Source organism: Nannospalax galili, unplaced genomic scaffold, assembly GCF_000622305.1.
Source record: "Nannospalax galili isolate Female #2095 unplaced genomic scaffold, S.galili_v1.0 scaffold853, whole genome shotgun sequence".
NCBI classification, from domain to species: domain Eukaryota; kingdom Metazoa; phylum Chordata; class Mammalia; order Rodentia; family Spalacidae; genus Nannospalax; species Nannospalax galili.
The window spans coordinates 183,913-196,939 of NW_008332825.1; the positions used below are offsets into that span (position 1 = coordinate 183,913).

At 43.7% G+C, this 13,027-nt stretch overlaps 1 protein-coding gene across 1 annotated transcript in view; it reads left to right on the forward strand.

The window, feature by feature from the left end:
* The window catches only part of Npffr1 (neuropeptide FF receptor 1), a 41,146-nt gene that overhangs the window by 12,374 nt on the left and 15,745 nt on the right, over positions 1–13,027 (forward strand). The window contains exon 2 of the mRNA XM_029560947.1: positions 6,363–6,704. Within this exon, the coding sequence (XP_029416807.1) occupies positions 6,363–6,704 (342 nt within the window). The remainder of the gene's footprint in view (positions 1–6,362; positions 6,705–13,027) is intronic.

The window sequence follows — 13,027 nt, forward strand, 5'->3', positions numbered from 1 at the left end:
CACTGTTGGGGCTGGAGAGATGGCTCAATAGTTAAGAGCACTAGCCAGCTGCTCTTGCAGAGGACCTGGGTTCAGTTCCCAACTCCCACATGACAGCTAACAGTCATCTGTAACTCCAGTTCCAGGGTATCTGATACCCTCTTCTGACCTCCATGGGCATTTCAGGACACAGGTGTAACTGTCCTTTATGAAGGCAATACACTCATACACATAAAATAAAAATAATTAAAATATTTTTTAAAAATGTGTGGTGTGCCAGTAGCATCAGCATCATCAGGACCTTCTCCGAGTCTCAGGTCTCACCCTGACCTGGGGAACCAGAAACCCTGGGGTTGAGCAGATTGACAATGTTTTATTACATTTTAAATTTTATTTTGTGTGTGTATGTTCATGTGTGTATGTTCATGTGTGTGTGTGTGTGTGTGTGTGTGTGTGTGTGTGTGTGTGTGTGCATATGAGTTTGGAGGCCAGAGGTCAATGTTGGGTATCTTCATTGATTGCTTTTCATCTTATTTTTTGAGACAAAGTCTTTCATTCATAGATTTGGCCTGACTGGCTGGCCAGACCCAGGGATCCTTCCATCTTTGCTTCCCAGCCCTGTGATTATGGGCTTCTCCTGGAAGACATTAGATCTGAGTGGGGAAGGAAGAGAAGGACAAAGGACTCAGGTTGAAAAAAGCATGATGCAAGATCTGTGAGGACGTGAAAATGGCCAGAGTGATGGACAAGGAAAAGTGGTGCTGCTCAAGGTCAGGGAGGGGTTAGCAGGGACAGGAATCTCTGTGTTTGAGACTGAGGTCAAGAGCATGGATTGCATTTCAGATGTAATCAGGAACCCAGCTTAGTGGTATGGGTGAGCGTGTAAACATAGTACTCAGGAGGTGGAGGCATGAAGATCAAGACTTTAAGGTTGGCATGACCTATATGAGACACTGGAGGAAAGAGAGAGAGAGAGAGACAGAGAGAGAGAGAGAGAGAGAGAGAGAGACAGAGAGAGAGACAGAGAGAGAGAGAGAGAGAGCCAGACACCTAGACACACAATCTGATCAGAACTTTAAACACCTAATTGCTGATTATAGAAAGTTAGGAAGTACAAGACATAGAGCAGAGCTTATAAAATAACACCATGAGATGGATCAGGAACACCCAGCCTGCAGGACACTCCACAGACAAACAATACAATCTTTAGGACAAATAAGTTTCAGGGGTTGGTGGTGGGTGGGGTGAAGAAACAGTGGAGGAACCTGTGAACTGAGAGACTGAGGAACACATCAACCAAATACAGTGGGAGAGGGGTGGTAGATTTTTAAAAATTTAAATTTGTATTTATTTCTTGTGTGTATGTGATGTGTATGGGAGTGGGTTAGCACATACCAAGGCATGTGTGTGGAGGTAACAGAGCAACTTTTGGATTCTAGGTATCAAACTGAGGTTGCCTGGTGGTAAGCACCTTTACTTGCTGAGCCATCATACTGGCCGTTTTTTTAAAAGCAGGGTTTCAGACAGGCCTCTAAAGATGCCCTTGAACTTCTTATCTTCCTGCATCTGCCTAGGATTACAGGTGTGCACCATCACATTGGCTTAGGTGGTGCTAGGGATGGAACCCAAAGCTTTGTGTCTACAAGGCAAGCACTCTACCAATTGATCATGTGTTTTTTAAAAAAAGTTAAGAGTTTCTCTCCCTCTTTTTTTTTTTTTTTTTTTTTTTTTTGAGACAAGATCTCCCTGTAGCCCCAGCTGTCCTGGAACTCACTATGTAGACCAGGCTGACCTTGAACTCACAGAGATCCACCCACCTCTGCCTCCTGAGTGGTGGGATTAAAGGCATGTGCCACCACTCCTGGCAGAGTCCTTATTTTATTTATTTACTTATTTATTTATTTATTTATTTATTTATTTATTTTAAGTGCACCACATGTGTGCAGTGACCAGAGGCCAGAAGGAGGTGTCAGATCCCTTGAAACCAGAGTTAAGGGTGACTGTTAGCTGCCATGTGGGTGCTGGAAACTGAACCTGGGTCCTCTGCAGAGCAGTAAGTTCTCAACCACTGAGCCATCTCTCCAGCTCCACATTTGTTTTCATAAAGCCAGACACCTAGGACCTGGAGACACACTAATGAGCAAAACAGTGCCTTTACTCCCACAAAACAGGCATTTCTTTCTGCTTATTTTTTAAATTACATACAAATCACTTAAAAATAATTTAAACCATGTATAATAATGTAGACAGTTGTTAGCTGCCATGTGGGTGCTGGGATTCAAACCTGGGTCTTCTGCAAGAACAACCAGTGTTCTTAACCATTGAGCCATCTCTCCAGCCTGCATGTAAGTGCACCCATGTAGTGCAGTGCCTGTGGAGGACAGAAGAGGGCATAACTGGAGTTATGAATGGTTGTTAGCCGTCATGTGGGTGCGGGGATTTGAAACCTGGTCCTCTGCAAGAACAGCCAGTGCTCTTAAACACTGAGCCATCTCTCCAGCCCTGCATGGAGGTAAGTGCACCCGTGTCGTGCAATGCCCGCAGAGGACAGAAGAGGCTGTCAGATCCCCTGGAAATAGAGCTATGGACAGTTGTTAGATACCATGTGGGTGCTGGGACTCGAACCTGGGTCCTCTGCAAGAACAGCCAGTGTTCTCAACCGCTGAGCCATCTCAACTGAGTCCTTATTTTTTAAAGATACAAATGAAATATTTGTGAGTGAAAAGGAATGTTGGCTGATAATGCTTCAGAACAATTAAAAAACAGAAGAATGGAGTGAAAAAAGATTGACCTCAAGTAGGTCGTTGTTGAAGGTGGGAGTTCTTTTTTTAAAAAAATATTTTATTTATTACTTTTATTTTATGTGTATGAGTGCATTGCCTGCATGTATGTGAGTGCATCCGGGTGGTGCAATGCCGTGGAGGTCAGAAGAGGGCTTTGGATTCCCCTGGAACTGGAGTTAAAGAGAACCTGGAAGGTCCTCTGCAAGAGCAGCCCGTGCTCTTAACCGCTGAGCCATCTCTCCAGCCCCCAAAGGTGGGAGTGCTTAATACCACTCCATCTTGTAACAGCTCATTAAACTTTATATCCTTGCATAGGTTCAACATAATAATGTCTCTTGTATGTGTCTGATATTTCCTATATTTTATTAAAGGTACTTAAGTGTAATTAGAGGCCCTTGAAAGCATAATCTAGCTAGCGCCATCCCCTAACCAGGCCCTGGAACTTTCTAGAAGTTTCTTCTCTACCAGTAGAACTTAACACCTACTGAATCCTCCGATGGCCCCTGCTGGTCCCTGTTAGCCCTGCTGGTATGAGCTCCCTGGCCTGCTGCCCCAGGTGTCCCAAGCCCCCAGGTGCCAAGCCTTCAGTGGGCCTCCTGGCCAGGGGCTGAGCTCTGAGCATAACAGACTCCTCAGAGACTCTCCATCCTCTGGAATGGGCTCCATTCAGTCCCAGAAGATGGCTTGAGGAAAGTTTGTGAGACAACATTGTGATTGATCAGAGCTAATGACTTCCCAAAAGAGCTGTGGTTGGACACTGAGCTGCTCTCCCCAAAACAGGACTAGATAAACACACTTGAGTGAGAAACACACAGAGCTGGGCTGTCTCAATGCATGGTCACTGTGAGGCTAACAAGCATAGGATGCTATTCCCACCAGCAGGACTGTTGTACATAGAAAGTGAATGGTTGCTACTGTGGCCTGGGAGAGCTAGAACCATGGAAGAGAAGTGTCAGTATTTTCTGTTGCTACAACAAGATACCTAAGCTGAATACTTTATAAAGAATAAGAGGTTAGGGGCTGGAGAGATGACTCAGTTGATAAGAGCACTGGCTGTTCTTGCAGAGGACTCGGGTTTGGTTCCCAGCACCCACATGGCAGTTAACCACCTATAACTCCAGTTCCAGGAGATCTGACACCCTTGTCTGACCTCTGCAGGCATTGCACGACAGGGTGCACTTACATACTCGCAGGCAATACACTTATACACAATAAATAAATTTAAAAGAGAATAAGAGGTTAGTTTAGCTCAGAATTCTAGAATAGTATTGGGTGAGGGCCTTCATCCTATGTCCTAACGTGGAGAAGACTTCACATGCAAGATAGAGCAAGCACAGAGGCTGGAGAGATGGCTCATGCTGCTCCTGCAAAGGACCAGAGTTCAATTCCTAGCACCAATATCAGGCAGCTCACAGCCACATGTAACTCCAGTTCCAGGGTATGCATTTCCTATTTCTGGCCTCCATAGTCATCTGCACATGCATATAGACACACATGTACACATAAATAAAAAATAAAGTAAATCTTTGAAAAAAAAAAAAGGTAAACCGAACACAATAACCTGGTACTCTTCATCTTATAAAGCCTCTATCATTAGAGCCCCACCCTTATAACCTCATGTAATTCTAATTACCTCTCAAAGGCCCCACTTCCAAATACCATTGACACATGGTTTGGGAGATTAAAATATCTAGCATGTGAACTTTATTAAAAATTGTTTTATTTTTGAGAATTTGGTATATGAGTATTGCATTTGCATTATTTCCGTCCCTCCCAGTCTCCCTCCAGCTCCTCCTATGCCCCCCTCCCAATTACTTTATCTTTTTTAGTATTGTTACATACATAAAGCTATAAATATACATATATACTGCACTGACTCCATTTAGTGGTACTCATATGTATCTGTATTTAGGACTGGCCACTTGGAATTAGATAATCTCTCAGGGAGCTAATCCCTGGAAAAAACTGACTTTCTGTCAGTCAGCATCCATTGATTGCCTGCAGCTCTTCATCTTGAGGTGGGACCCCTGTGAAACTTCCCCCATCCACCTTGGCATGTTCACTGGTTTTGTCATGCAGATCTCATTAGACTACCATACCACGTGGTGAGTTCATTGGTGTGCTTCCCTATCACAGCTACAATGCATTGACCAGCAGCAGGTGTCTTGTCCCTCTGGTTCTTACATTCTTTCTGTCCCCTCTTCCATGATGCTCTCTGAGCCGCAGGTGTAGAGGTTGCATTGTAGAAACATCATTTAGGACTGGGCGCCTCACAGTCACTGACTCTCTGCGTTTGACCAGTTGTGGAACTTTGTAATAGTCTCCATCTGTTGCAAAAAGGAGCTTCTTTGATAAGTGGTGAGAGGTGCACTTGTCTGTAAATATAGGGATATGTATTTAGAATTAGCAAGAAATGATTTTGGTCTGTAGGGAAGTGGATAGAAGTAGGTTATTCTCTAATCCTATGAACATGAACTTTTGGAAGGTACATTCAAAGTACAGCAAGGAGTCATTCCACGAAAGACCTGTGTCTGCTGACGGAATTTGTCTAAGCAGGAAGGAAGTCAGGAGACAAGGAGCCTGGCTCATCCCTTTTCTCGAATTCTTACCTCTAGCCAGAAGTCAGAAGGCAACGGAACCAGGGTGATGGGGTTTTTAGAAGCTAGATTCTTGGGAATGAGGATGTAGCTCAGTTGGTAGAGTGCTTGCCCTACATACACAAGGACCCTGAGTTTGATCACATAAACCAGGCGTGGTGGGGTACAGAATCTCAGTACTCAGGAGGTAAAGGCAGGAGGATGTGAAGTTCAAGGTCTTCCTTGGCTACATATTGAGTTCAAGGCCAGCCTGGGATATGTGAAAGCTCCTGTCTCAAAAAAAAAAAATGTTGAGAATGCTTCAAAGACACAGAAAGATGGAGCCTGGTGGTAGGTAGAAGGTGTTGATGGAAAATAACTGGAATTAGAATTAGAGAATGAGTCTTGGGCTTTGAGTCGTGGTGAGTTGAACACCCTTGATCAGTGTGTGTAGCTGCCTTTGGAGTTGAACTGGGTGGGCTTAGTGTGACACACAGAAGCTTCGCCCTTTCTTTTTAAAGATTTTAAAAAATTTCATGTATGAGTGTTTTGCCTGCATGTATGTATGTGTACCATGCCTGCACCTGGTGTCTAAGGAGGCCAGAAGGTATTGGGATTCCTGGAACTGGAGTTACAGATGGTTGTGAGCTGCCATGTAGATGATAAGACCCAAACCTTGGTCCTCTGCTAGAGCAGCCAGTGCTCTTAACTATTGAGTTGTCTCTCTACCCCTCTTTTCTTCCCTTCCCCTTCCCCTTTCTCTTTTTCTCTTTTTGACACAAGTTCTCATGAGGCTGGTCTGAAACCCTCTGTGTAGATGAAGGTGACCTTGAATTTCTAATCCTTCCGCCCCTACCTCCTAAGTACTAGGATTAAAGGCATGTGCCACTACACACACTTTATGTGGTACTGGGGATCAAACCCACAGCTTCATGGAAGCTAGAGATACCAACTGAGCTACCTCTCCAACCAGGAAGAATAGATTTTTCAGTGATGAAAAGCTAACCATCTCCTTTTTGCCTAGGTTCTGACTCTTGTGTTCCTTTGATCCTAGGGGAGACCTTCCAGCCTCCCAATGGCAGCTGGCCCCTGAGTCATAATGAGAGCGACACTGAGGCCACCCTGGCTGTGAACCTCACCTTCTCCTACTACCAGCACTCCTTTCCAGTGGCAGCCATGTTCATTGTGGCCTACTCACTCATCTTCTTCCTCTGCATGGTGGGTAATGCCCTGGTCTGCTTCATTGTGCTCAAGAACCGACACATGCGTACTGTCACCAACATGTTCATCCTCAACCTGGCTGTCAGCGACCTGCTTGTGGGCATCTTCTGCATGCCCACCACCCTTGTGGATAACCTCATCACTGGTGAGTGTGACCCAGGGCAGCAGGAGAGTCCCCATCCTCCACTCCCACTCTCCAGCCAAAGTCTGAGAAGGAAGCTTGGAAAACAGAGATCACTGGGCTGGGCTGGCCCCTTGGCCAAGGGGCCATTGTATCAAACTCTGACAGCATTGTGGCTGAAGAATTAGCCTAGAAATAAGTGGTCTAATGGATCAATCATTTTCGTTCTGTCAGACACTATGTTGCAGATACATTGTATGCTATCTTAATTAATCCTATCAGCAATCCAACCATCCATTTCATGGATGAAGAAACATGTTCAGAGTAGTTAAAGGACTGGTCTGTAGTTACAAAGCTTGTCAGTGTCGTGGCCTATATTCTCACCTCCCTGTCATATCGCTTTACTCTCCAAAAGAGCTCTCACAGGCAGAACTAGAGCGGGGTGGTGGTGGGGAGTAGCAGGTGTGCAGCTTTCTATTTTTTTATTTATTTGCTTATTATTTATTTACTTATTTTGTCTTTTTTTGAGACAGGGTCTCCTTGTAGCCCTAGCTGTCCTGGAACTCACTGTGTAGACCAAGCTGACTTCAAACTCACAAAGATCCGCCTGCCTCTGCCTCCCAAGTGCTGGGATTAAAGGCGTGCGCCACCACGCCCGGCCCAGCTTTCTTTTTAATAAGAAACTGGAAACCCATACCTTTGAGCTTACCTGATAGTCCTGTCTTGTAGGTAGTGAGCTCCTGAATCCTGGGAGTGTACACGTAGGGACAGGCCAGCCACTGAGCAGGAATTGGGTAGGAGGTATTTAAGCTGAAGCAGACCATCTGCCTTCTAAATTCCTGCAGATGTCGTAATCTATCATCTATCTATCTATCTATCTATCTATCTATCTATCTATCTATCTATCTATCTATCTATCTATCATCTATCTATCTATCATCATCTATCTATCATCAATCAATCATCTATCTGTTTATCTGTCTCTCTCTGATAGTCAGCTTTTCTTGTTTTAGTATCAGAATTTGGAGACTCCAAATGGGGAGCAATGTTTCCCAAGCTGTGGAGCCCCCTAGAGATTTGAATTTGCACCCCCTCCCCCATTCTCAGGGATCTACTGAGAGCTCCCTGTAGCTCCCAGTCCTCTGGCTCACATTCCCTATTTGAAGTGGCTTTGCTAACTCTTGGCCCCAGGGAGCCAGCCACACCCCAAGTTTCTGCAAGTTTCTGGACTGGGAAGTGGAGCCATGGCAGAGTTTCTAGGCTGAGAGCCTCATGGAGACTTTACTCACTGCCAAGTCCAGATCCCTGTGGGGATTCTGAGCACAAACTGTACATCCTTCTTATAGAACCCACAGACACCCACAAACACTCGTGAACGTGAGCACACATTCACACATACCAGTCACAGTAATACAGTGAGGTCACCATTTGATTAAGCTGATATTGGTCAGTCCTTTACACACACCTAAATTTAGAAGTTGCTAGAAGAGCTGGGCATGGTAGTGTACGCCTTTAATCCCAGCACTCAGGAGGCAGAAGCAGGTAGATCTCTGTAAATTCAAGGCCAGTCTGGTCTACATAGTTGAGTTCCAGGCCAGCCAGGGTTACACAGTGAGACCCTGCCTCAACAATAACAACAAAAATCAATCAGTCAAACAAACAAAACCTATTACTTTCCCAACAGCTTAATGCCTTTTCTCCTCCCAGCTTAAAAATGCATCATATCATGTATAGACTGAAGTATGAGATATATCCATGCATATCACAAGGTAGGTAATTATATGCATTCAACTTTATAACTGTGGCCATTTAGAATATCATGACAACCGGTTTCTCTCTCTCTCTCTCTCTCTCTCTCTCTCTCTCTCTCTCTCTCTTGTGTGTGTGTGTGTGAAGGTCTCACTCTAACACCCAACTTAGCCTAAAGTCTGCTATGTAGACTAGTCTGGTCTGGAACTTAATGATCCCTCCTGACTCTGCCTCCTGAACACCGGGGTTACAGGTATGTGCAATGCCTGCCTGGCTCCTAAATCATTTGATGGGATCCATCAAAATGTTCGAAGGGCCACCACCACTTAGACAGTGGCTCCAAGAGCCAAGATCTTGAGAAATGTTATGAAAAAAGTCATCTCTTCATTTATTGATAATGTTTCAACAATTTTACAGGCACAAAGTCAGCATGGCAACGATACATGTTCTTGGAGCCAAGTTTACAAAAAAGATGTATAATAAAACAAATTAGAGCTTTCTAAAAATCTTTGCATAATTTATGCCTCCAGTACCAAAAATGTTTTGAAGATGAAAAGCACAACATAGTCAGTCTTAAAAAGGGAAAGAAAAAAAATGCTGGAGAGATGGTTCAGCAGTTAAGAACACTGGCTGCTCTTACAGAGGACCCAAGTTTGGTTCCCAGCACCCAAATGGTGACTAGCAACCGTTCGTAACTCCAAGTCCAGCTAATCCAACACCCTCTTTTGGCCTCCACAGGCACTGTACATACATGGTGCACTTGCATACATGCAGACAAAACACTTATATACATAACATAAAAATAAATAAATCTTTTTAAAAGGCTGATGATGTAAAATAATGGGGAAAACGTTAAGCAAATTAAAACTGAAGGGCTGGAGAGATAGCTCAGCAGTTTAGAGCACTAACTGCTCTTGCAGAGGACCAGGGTTCGATTCCCAGCACCCACATAGCAGCTAACAACTATCTCTAACTCCAATTCTAGGGGCTCTGATGCCCTCTTCTGACCTCTGAGGGCATTGCATGATGGGTGCACTTACATACATGCAGGCAACACACTCATACACATAAAATAAAAATATTTAAAAATATATTAAAAATTACATTTATTCATTTAATTTGTGAGGAGTAGGGGCACATGTGCCATAGCATGTAGAAGTCAGAGGACAATTTGCAGGCATGAATTCTCTCCTTCCACTATGTGGGTCCCAGGGATTGAACTCAGGTTGTCAGCTTGGTGGCAAGCACCCTTAACCGTTGAGTCATCTCATCAGCTTTTTTTAAAGAAAGGTCTCATGTAACCCAGGCTGACCTTGAACTCCTCTTTGTAGCATAAGATAATCTTGAACTCCTCCTGCCTCCACCTCCTAAATGCTATAATTACAGGCCCATGCCCCCATACCCTGCTCTCATGTGTGTTCTGTGTGGGTGATTTCCCCACCTCACCCATTCACACTCATACTCTTCTGTTTTATTGACACAACCTAAGTAACACCTTCTCAGGTTTCTGGGAATCTGTCCTCCCTGATGTCATGTCCCGTGGACCTTCAACACACTAACCCTCCTGTGGAACCTGAGTTCTGCCTCCCTTCCAGAGCCCTTTTCCCCATGGACATCAAGGTTTTCAATGTTGCCTTTTAGGATTTCAACATTCAGGATTTTAATATTTCTGAAATATGGTTTTCATGATTTTAGACACGATTTTAGACACTTGGTCTTTATGGCATTCTGGATTGTCTGTCTGGACTAAGACTTATAATACTTGTTCAATCCAATTTCAAACCCAGCATCACATGTGGAATTTGTTTCTTTCCTTTCTTCTGTCTTCCTTTCCTCCCTTCATCCCTCCCTCCCTCCTTACCTCTGTTTCTTTATTCTTTACTTCCTTCAGTACTGGGGATTGAATTTTGGGCCTAACTCCTGTTAGGCAAGTGCTCTGCCACTGAGCTACACTCCTACCCCTCTTTCATATTTATATTTTTAATTTTTTGCATGTGCATGTGTATATGCATATTCACATGTGTGGGCACACATATGCAAGCATGTGGAGGCCTGGGGCCAATGTTGGGAGTCTTCCTGGATCATCCTCCACCTTATTCATTGGGTAGGGTCCCTCAGTTGAACTCAGAGCTCACCAATATGGGTCTAGCTAGCCAGCTTGCTCCAGGGATCCTTTGTGTCCACCTTCTCAGCTCTGGAATTACAGGCAGGGGGTCATACTTGCCCAGCACTTACCTGGGTGCTGGGGATCCGAACTCTAGACCTCATGCTTGCATGGCAAATGCTTTATCCATTGAGCCATTTCCCCAGCCCCTCTGACGTGTGGAGCACTTCATGAATTTGTGTTGTCATTCTTGCTCCAGGGACCATGAGAGCCTCTCTTTATTGGTCTAGTTTCTGTGCACCTGCTGCCAAGGCGAGTACTTTTTAAAGTTCTGAGACAGAATCTCACTAAGTTTCTAAGGCTAGCCTTAAACTCACTCTGTAACCCAGGCAGGTCTTGAACTTGTGATCCTCCTGCCTCAGCCACCTGAGTAGCTGGGATTACAGATCAGTGCTACCAGGCCCATCTCACTGAATTGTTCCCTTAGGTCCCTCCAATCTGTGATAAGTGCTTGGCATTGGCATTGCCACATTTGAAGAATTCTGATCAATTATTTGCAATGTGGGTTCACCTGATGTTTCCCCTAAATAGATTAAGTTTCTGTCTTTTGGCCAAGCTTAGCCTGGGTGGGTAGAGTGAGTGACAGCCCTGCTCCTTGCTTTGGATCCTTGCTTAACATCCTGTCTCTCAACTGCAAATCAATCGCTTTCCCCTTTCTAATTAATAAGCCACTGCGATTAACTATGCAAATGTCATAGAGCTCATGATTTTAGCATGCATTGACAACCACTGTCCACAACAGTGCTTACTGTTATGTTCCCTTATAATGACCTGATTACATCATTCCTATGCACTTATTAATTGGAGTTCTGCTTCATGGGAGTTAATCTAACATTACTATTTCTTTTAGAGTCATTTTGAGACAGGGTCTCCCTGTAGCAACACTCATACACATAAAATAAAAATAATAAAAATATATTAAAAATTACATTTATTCATTTAATTTGTGGCCTGGAAATCATTCTGTAGACCAGGCTGGCCTTGACTCACAGAGATCTGCCTGCCTCTGTCCCCAGAGTACTGGGATTAAAGGCACGCACCACCATGCCTGGATAACAGTACTATTTTTTATTTTGTTGCTTAGGCTGACCTAATTCTGGTTGTTGGGAGAGCCCTCTAGCTGTCTTCTGTGTCCTTCCAACATGCTACCATAATTTTAGAGTATTTCCTTACTTTTATTTATTTGTTTTTATGTGTATGAGTGTTTTGCCTATATGCATGTAAGTGCACCTGTGTCATGAAATGCCCATGGAGGCCAGAAGAAAACCGGATCCCCTGGAACTGGAGTTAAGAATGGTTGTTATCTACAATGTGGGTGCTGGGAACCAAACCCTGGTCCTCTGGAAAAGCAGCCAGTGCTCTTAACTGCTGAGCCACCTCTCTAGTCCCTTCTTTCTTTTCTTTAAAAAATGCTTTTAATCTACATTTTTATTTATTGTATGTGTGAGTGGTGGTGGTGGTAGTGATGTATGTACATGGTGTGTGTGTACATGCTTTGGCACACATGTGGAGGGCAAGGACAACCTGAGGGAATCAGTTCTCTCCTTCTACCATGGGACCTGGGGATTGAACTCAGGCAAGTCCTTTTACTATCTGAGCCATTTCACTAGCCCTGGTTCCCCCTTTTTAGTATAATTAGATCCGGTTTATGCATTTTGATCAGGAACACAACCAATTTAGTCAGAATATGGAATATATATGCAGTTCATTGTCTTTAGTCCAATAGAAACTATTGGAATACTGATTTCAAAGTTTCTTAAATTACTATCTTTCTTTTCTTTTCCATTTGGCTAATCATGTATAGCACAATTGCTTATTGTTTTTTTAGAAGAAGCATATCATTACAGCTTTAATATGCTCAATAACAGTTTCCAGAGCAAAGATACAGTTCTTTCAAAAGTGGCTATAAAATTTTTAGGTTCTTTATTGAATTAATACAGTTATACAATATTGAACTCAGTATAAGCCCTATAAGACATTATAAAAATTAAATGAGTTTTTAACCTTTAAAAAAGATCTCCATTTCATTTTAAAATATACTGTTTCTTACAGAAAGACTCATTGTTTTTGCTACTAACACTGAGATGTTGGCTCCTTTCTTTTACCAGTTCCACCTATGTAAAGGTAAGTCAAAGGTCCTGCTCGATTATGGCTGGCTTCACTTGGAAGCATGGAGGAAATGTTTTCTCTGTGTTGACCCTCCTCTCTGTAGACTGGACACTGGGGCAAGCCCATCTTGTGGGGTCTCCTCGGTCTCCTTGATCAAGAGGACAGGTGACCCACCACAATTAGAGGACATTTTGAGAGATGCTCATAGTCCCCTGGAATGAGTCGACCTAGGAGGGCAAGGAGCAAAAATTGTCCTTTATGTCCCCCTGACCAAATTAGTATAGGCCTCAAAGTATGTCTGTTAAACATCCAAGAAGGTTAGTTC